The 9,203-nt window shown below is 35.6% G+C and overlaps 1 protein-coding gene across 2 annotated transcripts; it reads right to left on the bottom strand.

Moving 5' to 3' along the window:
• Positions 1-384: 384 nt before the first annotated feature.
• On the bottom strand, positions 385-3,558 carry LOC141653561 (glutathione S-transferase T1-like). 2 transcript variants are annotated; one of them, XM_074461363.1, is made up of 7 exons: positions 3,338-3,558; positions 3,166-3,239; positions 2,442-2,502; positions 2,031-2,081; positions 1,282-1,361; positions 816-1,021; positions 385-714 (listed from the first exon to the last, which is right to left on the bottom strand). In XM_074461363.1, the coding sequence occupies exons 1-7, from the start codon at positions 3,409-3,411 to the stop codon at positions 562-564; spliced, it is 699 nt and encodes a 232-aa protein (XP_074317464.1). In that variant the 5' UTR covers positions 3,412-3,558; the 3' UTR covers positions 385-561. The 2 variants fall into 2 exon arrangements, with proteins under 2 accessions (XP_074317464.1, XP_074317465.1); XM_074461364.1 differs by having other exon boundaries at positions 2,976-3,239; positions 3,338-3,552.
• Positions 3,559-9,203: the final 5,645 nt, after the last annotated feature.

Below are 9,203 nucleotides of genomic sequence, written 5' to 3' on the forward strand. Positions count from 1 at the left end.
CATAAAGCGAACTCTGCTTGCTGGATTTCAAGGGTTATGTCAATGGAATTGCTCAATGGCTTTGAACGCTGTCAATGTAATCTCGAGACTGAATACGAGTTAAGCCGAGCGTCCTGAGATTTAGATTGGACAACCATGTTTTCATTCAATAATAATAAAGTAAGATGTCTTTTAAATTGGTTTATCTGCATCCTTTTACATTGCGACATATGGAGTAGTATTCATCTAATGCAATTAAGGCACCTCACTATGTTTCTATCCTAGGTAGGCCTCGCTCGCGAATCGTGAGATGTTAGGGGCTTCAAGGCTGAAGGTAATATCGTTGTTGTTGCAGTGTTGCTGCTGCTTCTGTCACAACTAAGGCATCTTCGAAAAAAACAGGAATCGGCCAAGAATTCCATGCATAACCAAGTCCATAATTATTTTACTCACAGAAATTACACAATAAAATCACACATATTAACGAAGTCGATAATAATTTTACTCACACACAGAAATTACGAAGTAAAATCACACACAGCAATATGTATAATTATAGCAGATTTTCCGAAGATTTGTGGATTATGCCTTTTGCCTGAAGCTGGCAATAACTTCAAAGAGTGGTTGATGAACTTCATCGAAGTGAGGATTTGTTGCATTCTTCACATTTTCAATCCACTCCTGAACTTTATTGTACGGACCAATTAGCCTGTTCCTGTCTTCATCACCCAACATCTGCCCAAAATCATACCAAAACTCATAAATTATTAGTTAGCTCTTTGATCAATCGACATGCACGATATATCACTAGGAGAAAAAGCAAATTTTCTATTTACATAAAGCTGCATGATTTCAGACCCCAGGGAGAGATCTGCAATAGAGGGTTCGTCATTGCCTAGCAAGAACTTGGCGTCACCCTTAAGCCAGACTGTCTCAATTGTGGAGAAGGATGAAGCCAGAGCTTGTTCACCTTCAGCTGCACCCTCTGGATTTGGCGACTTGCCAAAAATTGGCGCCAACACTGTATTGATTAGGTATGTCACTGCGTTCGGGAATAATAACAACGTTAGCCAAGTACCTCAAAAGTTCACGAGTATGAGATTAAGATATACGCAATCTTATCGCACTGTGTCCATCACAAAAAAAAAAAAAAAGTTGTTCCACCGGTTTATTGAGGGAGCCACATTGGCAGATTGAAGCTTAAGGATCGAAGTTATTAGTACCATCTTTTAATGACCCCACCAACTCTAAGCTGACATCTACTGAAATCAAACGATAAGTACTTGTAGCAAAGATGCATACCGGAACCACGGCGTAAATTGGTGTGATGCCAGTCCAGTATAGAATGAAGCTTAGCCCTCTTGCGGAGATCACTTGGATACCTATTCACGTAAAACCACTGAATCAGTAGAAGGAGCACAAAAGCATATATCGACTGTATACATCTATGTTGTATCACTCCGACTCTTCATGCAGTTAAAAGCATGAAACTTGGACACTTTAGATCAGTTTAAGCCATAAACATAAGGACGTTTCATAAGATAATCTAGTCTGCCACTTACACAAGTGCCAAAGTTGAGTGATGTGATTTATATGTGAAGCAATCATGGACTAATTGACTGCAAAAACATGACTTTTAGAGGGTCATTTTAAATATGGTTCTATTAACACACAAATTTTAGTAGGTTGTCAAATACTCCCTCCGTTCCGGTCAATTGTTGTCCTTTGGTTTTGGCACAAAGACCAAGGAAAGAGAATAGGGCCAATAACTAAATGACAAGTGGAACAAATTGGATGAGAATGATCAAATTACTCATCAAGTTCATTCTTAAAATAGAAAGGACAACAAATGACTGAGACACCCCAAAATGGAAAAGGACAACAAATGACCGGGACAGAAGGAGTAGCAATCATTTGTATGTGCTTAGGATTTCGGAAAACTAATTGACGACTTTGAGTCATCAAAATCTAATTTTTTAAATAATTTGAATCCCGCTAACATGATTTATTCACTGATATAAGTGGAGGCAGTATATACATTATGAGTTTACCAGTGATCAGGCACATTATAAGCGCAGGCAAGGTAAATGAGAATGGCATGGCTGCAACACAAAAGTAAATGAAATGAGAAAAACACAATTCGATTAGCAATTAGCCTTAGGTAAAAATCATTTTACCGTAAAACCATAAGAGGTCACAAATACGCATAGCTATATATCATGAAAGTATACCCCGTATAACTTTCTGTTGCAGGGGTATGCGAGTCAAATGAAAGGTTGTTTTACATTAATGTTTCCGAATGACAGTCACACAAGAATTTGGCTAGTGGGAGTAATATTTTATCCGTCTCAGTCAATTCTTTAACTCAGTTCTTTACTTTGAGAAGAGTATTTAACTCGAAGTAAATAAATCGCTATAAATGATTCGTGATTGGGGTAGAAGAAGTAAGAAGTGGTAATCACCTCTCAAACAAAGTAAAATCCCCATGAGCTATAGCTGGAACTTTCTTCATTGGATTAATAGCTGAAAATTAATCACCCAAATCAAATTTAACTTTCTTTAAAATAAAAATAAAAATATCTCCAGTTTTTTGGTTGACACTTTTAAAACACATGAATTGCAAAATCCCATGATTTGCAAAAACATGGGTTGTTTGGTTGCTATATTTTTTAGAAAATGGAGGAATTAGAGGTTCCCAGGAACTTTCAATGCATACATGATGTAGGAATTGGTTTACCTACTCCCCCTTGGTTATTGGAAGTTCCCATGGATTTTAATTCCTACATCAACCAAACACTTTTGCCAAATTCCTATAAAATTGAAGTTCCTAAGAAAAATTGAGTTACTTGATCAACCAAAGTGAACTAATCTGGAGGCATGTGTGCCAATAAAAAACTACAATAACTTTTGACTACGAGTTCAAAAACTCTTTAAATCTTTTTTCCAAACCAAAACCTCATAAAGACTAAAGACGGTGAATATGAAAAGAAAATCACCGGCTTTCAGAACCCGTGGCCAGGAGTTGGGTCCGTCACACATTGAACGACATAACTCTTAACCGCCACTTATAATGCAACAATATTGCAAAACTCAAACTGAAAAACTCGACGACCAACTTGAAAAACAAACCGCTCTCTGAACTCGTAACCAATAAGAAATTAAAATGCTTAAAACACAATTGAATACCTTGAAATTCGAGAGTTTTGGAAGCGCCAGTAAATAGCTCAATTGTGACTTCTTCGAACTCAATTCCATTAACCCTAATTATAAATTACATACAAAATCAAAATTCGATCAAATTAACATAATAATTTGATAAATCATGGAAAACAGTAACAATTAAACAAGGGAATAATACTTGGAAAACAAAAGGAGAGCGCGCGTGGGTTGAGACTTGCGATCGCCATAGATCTTGAGAAGTTCAGTAGCCATTTTTAACAGAAATGTTCGAATTTCGGAACAATTGGGATTGGATTATTGAGATGTTGAGGGATTGGACATTTGGACGTGGCGGGGTTCTATGATTCTACTTTTACGTAATTACGCGCTACTAATTGATAGTGTAGTCTCCTTGTCCTATTTTTTTTAAATTAGTGTCGTTAGACGGGTTAAATATGTCACAACTTTTACGTGCTACTAATTGTTATTTGTCTTATTATAAAAGTGGTGATATATTTGACCCGTCTACAATTTTAGACGGATAGTGAGATTTTGTGATTTTTTAATCCAAATAATTTCAGTAGGATTGATACATAAAAACTTAGGAGAGACGGTTCTAATTGATGTAATGTAAGACGGGTTTATGGAACGGTAAATTTTAATTATATTATCGTTAAATCCATAACGTAATTGCATTTGAAATTTTTTGAATGTAGCTCTAATAATTTCATTCTTACTTTGAAAATGAGTCTTGCGTAGGTGTCAACTTCTTATTTATCTGTAATGTGTGATTTAAATTCATAATGAAAAACATATTAATCACTTACAAGTTACACCGTATTTACTATATTGTCTGGATATAACGTTCATGTGATGTACGAGTTATTGACTATATTCACTATTCATTATAATAATGAGAAAAAAGATTGTACATCAGATATACTACCCCAAACTTAATAAGTTTTTGAGTACTTGTGTCTTTTTTATGAGTTCTATAGGGTTTATAAATAACATTTTAGTTTTATGGCGTTAAATCAAATTTTTCTGAGCTTATATGTAATTTTTTTGAGTTATAATGTAACTTTTTGATATTAATGTTTAAGTAAATGAACTCAAAAACTTTATAAGAAAACTCAAAATTCTTAAATTAAAACTTAAAAACTTTATTTTAATGCTCAAAAATTATACCATTTGATGTACTATATTAGATGTATAATCCACTTACTGTATAATAATTGTGTATTTATAAATCTTTTGTTTGCCTTTATATATGTATATATTACTTCTTTTTAAAATTGATACTACTTATTTTCATTTTTGTATACGTATAAATATATAATATGTCTCACGTTAAAATCATCATTTTTTTAGCAATTTGACAAAGAAAATCAAGCCTACACCCACCAAATAACTATGGAGTTGGAGCATCTGGCCCGCAAGATAAAGAAACCAATATAAAAGTTCATGTTACAACTTAGAACCCAATAGTCTTTCGGCCTTTCTTCATCCCACCCTGGGTCTAGTTCTCCGTCTCATAAGCCCATGGGTTCGCTCATTACACATTTATAGGCCATTATTCCTTACGGATTATTTTTCAACTCATTTTAGTTCAATAGAGTTTATTTTAATTTAATTTATCTTTATTTATGGTATGATTATCAGCAAGACTCTATTCTACCATATCAACTTTTCACGAACTTTTATTATTTTTTTATTGTTCAGACTCATCTTATATTCGCCTCAGACTCTATACATTATCAGTCGGACTCACTTAAGACTCTACTTTTCCATTTCATTTAAGGAAATGTGGGATTTACAAAAAAAAAAAAAAAAAAAAGAAGTGCCAAAAGTAATACTCCCTCCAATTTCCTATTATCTTCCCTCTTTCCTTTTTCACACAAGTTTGATTATCTTCCCTCTTTCCTTTTTTAGTAAGTTTCATTCATTTTTTATTAATTTCTCTCTCCTATAAAATCAACAACTCTCATTACTTTATCTATTCTTTATTCATTATTCATTCTTTATTATTTGCTCTCACCTATAAATTTCACAACTTACAATACTTTATTCTACTTTATTCCTTCTTTATTCCCCTTTCTTAATTTCTATGCCCAAAAAAAAGGGGAAGATAAAAGAAAATTGTAGGGAGTATAACACATGTGATCCACTCATTAAATAATACAACCCAATAGTCTTTCGGCCTTTCTTCATCCCACCAAAAATAATACAACCCAATAGTCTTCCGGTCTTTCTTCATCCCACCCAGGTGGGTCTAGTTCTCCGTCTCATATGCCCATGGGTTCGCTCATTACACATTTATAGGCCATTATTCTTTATGGATTATTTTTCAACTCATTTTAGTTCAATACAGTTCATTTTAATTTAATTTAACTTTATTTAGGGTATGATTATCAGTAAGACTCTATTCTACCATATCAACTTTTCACTACTTTTTATTATTTTTTTATTGTTTACACTCATCTTATATTCGCCTCAGACTCTATACATTATCAGTCGTACTCACTTAAGACTCTACTTTTCCATTTCATTAAAAAAAATGTGGGATTTACAAAAAAAAAAAAAAAAAAAAAGTACCAAAAATAATATAACACATGTGATTAGGGATGACAGCGGATCCAGGACCCTACCCATATCCACTGGATCGGACCCTGATGGAGCGGATATGGATCTCATTTTTATGGACCCATATCCATTGGGTAGAATATGGATCTAGAAAAATTTACGTGGATATGGATATGGATCTGGTCGCTAAGATCTAGACCCTACCCAGATCCATATTTTTTATTTTATTTTTAGATTTTTAGATACTCATATAAGAATAATTAACGTTTATAGAAGTCATGTTTTCTTATCTTTTATTCAATTCACTTATGTCAGTTTTCTTATTTCATAGTCATTAACGAATTTAAAACCTAATTTAAATATTTGAGAAACAAGAAATAACTTTTTCATCGTAAAAATAATAATTTACGCGGTAATTTGTTACTTTATCATGATAAATATCGACATATTTTATATCCATAATTCTATTAAACATTCTAATGCGTTTTATGTAATTTTTAATAGTGAAAATACATTTAGAAGATGAAGAAATTAACGAAAAAATTTGAAAAAAGATCGGACCCATTTAAGACTCATATCCTACCCAGATCCTGTGGATCTTATGGATCTGGATATGGGTCTGAAAATTTTGGACCCTGTGGATATGGGTCGGATATGGATCCAACATATATAATATGGATATGGATATGGATTCTATAGGACCCTACCCAGACCCTACCCATTGTCATCCCTACATGTGATCCACTCATTAAATAATTTTCTATGAGAGTGGGGTCAAGACTCAAGTAGATTCTTAGGGTATGATTATTGGTGAGTCTTGACTCCTTACGACTCCCAATAATTTATCGTAATCTTGACAAAGCCTTAAGTTGAGTCTTGTAAATCCAAGACTCAACTTAAAACTCATTTCTTGACTCCACCATTTAGAGATGACAACCAATAAAAGACTTCCATGTGCTAAACTATTATTTTTTTCCTCTTTATCTAAAACCACACAAGAAAAGTGTAATAAAAAAGTAGAGTATGAGGTGTGTCTGAATAATAAAATATTAATAAAAGTTAATGGAAAGCTGATGTGGCAAGAGTCCTAAAACTTTGGTGAGTTTGACTAAATTAGTTTTAGATTTTCATGTAATACCCGCCCTGTTTAGGGATCCGTTAACTGACCCGTTGTCCGTTGGAGGCACACCGTAAAGAAGAATATGTAGTCATCGTGATTCGATACTCGACCTAGTAGGAGCCACTCTGCCGAGTATTTGGAGTACTCGACCGAGTGCGGCGTACTCGGCAGAGTATGACCGAGTACCTCGTCTGACAGCGTCTTATTATAAAACGCGACGGCCGAAACATAATTCATTTCGACGATTTCTTTTATCATTCCTAAAACCTAAACTCTCTCTCTCTCTCAATCCTCTCATCTCACTCTTCACCTTTTGGGTAGCTTTGAACACTAATCTGGGAAGGGAGACGGTCTATGCATGAGGTCATCGCGTCAGGTTTGTCGCCGACACCGACATTAGTTGTTCTTCAAGGTGAGTTTGTGATTAATTGTCTATTTTTCAGTAGTTCATGAATAGCTTAGTGATAGGGTATGATTGTTGTTGTAGGATACGATGTGGAGTCTTGCTTGACATGGTGTGATGGATGCGTTATATGGATTTGCGGAAAGGTAGGGTTTCCTTACTCAATTGGCTGTGTAATTGATTTGAGATTTATTGTGATTGATTGTATAACATGTTTTCATTGGATTGAGATTGGTTGAGATGATATTGTGATTGATAATGTTGTGATGGGACCATGTTCGGGAGATGGTTCCAACCCCATATTTGCCTCTTGTGGCTCCCGTCACAAGGGGGTGTGCACATTAATGATTTGGGTGCGCTCGTTGTGATGAGCGGGGCTTAGGTGGAGTGGCTGCAGTCCCCCACTAGCAGTGAGAGTTACCTGTTGCGATAGGTAACTTGGCAGGGCTACACACTTAGGTGTGTAGTCGGTTACTGGTTACTAATGGATTTGGAGCATAGTACTACAATTGGATTGGATTGTATTGGTTGTGTTTGTGTGCTGATTGTACTCTCTTATCTTGGTTATGCAGTTGACTGACCCCGTTTATTGTTTTCAAAACTGTGGTGATCCATTCGGGGATGGTGAGCTGTTTGTTTAGCAGGTATTAGATGTTGATGTACTTGCGGGATATGGAGGGGATCGAGTTATCACACTGTCTAGCTAGCTGCCGCTGTCACTTATGCTTAGTTGTTCTTTCAGTTGTTTCAGAGTTGTATTCCTTTTGTCTATGCTTGTATAAATAGTAAGAATACATTTAATAAACGTTCTGTTATGATCTATTTGATATACTCACCTACGGCAACCGAGATGGTAACGCCCTTACTTACTGGGGAAGGTCTTGCTAAAGCTCCTTGGTTAGTGGGGGTGTTATAAAGTGGTATCAGAGCGACGATTTTGGAACCTGAACTAATGAACCAAATGAATGTAGGTTGTCAAACTAAAATGAACCTGGTGTATGTGTGTTGGGAGCCCTTTTATGTCGGATTTGGATGAGAAGGCGCCCTCATCTCAGAATCCCGGCCCCAACATGCTTAAGCCAGCAACTACGCGTGGGGTAAATGTATGGGATTATGTGTGTGTGTGTGTCGGATATGTGATATGTGGTTTCCTTAGATGTTACTTTGTGTTTGGTAGGAAAGTTGTTTTGGTTAAGATGCAAGAGAACATGTGTGGTTGTGCATATGAATGAGTTGTGTGGTTGGTCTAGTACTCTACGTATGTTGGTCGTGACGAAGGAAGCGATGTGGATGTTAGAGGTATATCATATGAATGTGCTTGTATGATGTATGGATGACTTGTGATAGCATTTCATGAAGTGAACAGAGTAGATACTTGCATGCATATTGCCTTGTTGGTGATATAATCGAATTTGAATAGGTTCTGTGTGCACGTAACATGGTTAGTTTCTTTTGAAAAAATTACACGGATTATGATGTATGATGTGCAATTAAGTGGTATAGATGTGCATGATTGATGAGTTTCTTGGTATGTGGTAGAAGTAGGGCCTAAATGTGACGCGTTCCGAATAAGTTTGGACTCCGAACAATGCTTATTGTTTTGCAGGAAAGATTATACGCAAAAATATCAAATTCCGTTACTGTGCGAGGGTACTCAACCGAGTACATAGGGTACTCAACTGAGTACTGATACGTGTCTTTTATATGATGTTTTACATCCTATTTTCCACGCATTTCAGAGCTCATTCATGTAGTTTATGCTACATTTCTCCCTATTTCCGTCTACTTCCGTATTTTTGTACATTATTGCAGAAATGTGAAGAATTCAGCGAAAATTGAGCTAAATCCGTCCCCGAGTATCCTGCATTGCATTTGACGTGAAGAATTCACTTAAGGAACGAGCTTGGTGCGCATTCCAAGGCCCAAAAGACAAATCCACGAGAAGTTAAAAGCGGATTA

This window comes from Silene latifolia, chromosome 4, assembly GCF_048544455.1.
Source record: "Silene latifolia isolate original U9 population chromosome 4, ASM4854445v1, whole genome shotgun sequence".
Lineage (NCBI taxonomy): Eukaryota > Viridiplantae > Streptophyta > Magnoliopsida > Caryophyllales > Caryophyllaceae > Silene > Silene latifolia.

Coding starts and splice junctions, on each gene's coding strand:
- LOC141653561 (XM_074461363.1), bottom strand. CDS start 3,411: ATGGCTACTGAACTTCTCAAGATCTATGGCGATCGCAAGTCTCAACCC. Junction 1,362..2,030: donor TATAATGTGCCTGATCACTG/GTAAACTCATAA, acceptor TTACGTGAATAG/GTATCCAAGTGATCTCCGCA. Junction 715..815: donor CTGAAATCATGCAGCTTTAT/GTAAATAGAAAA, acceptor GATTTTGGGCAG/ATGTTGGGTGATGAAGACAG.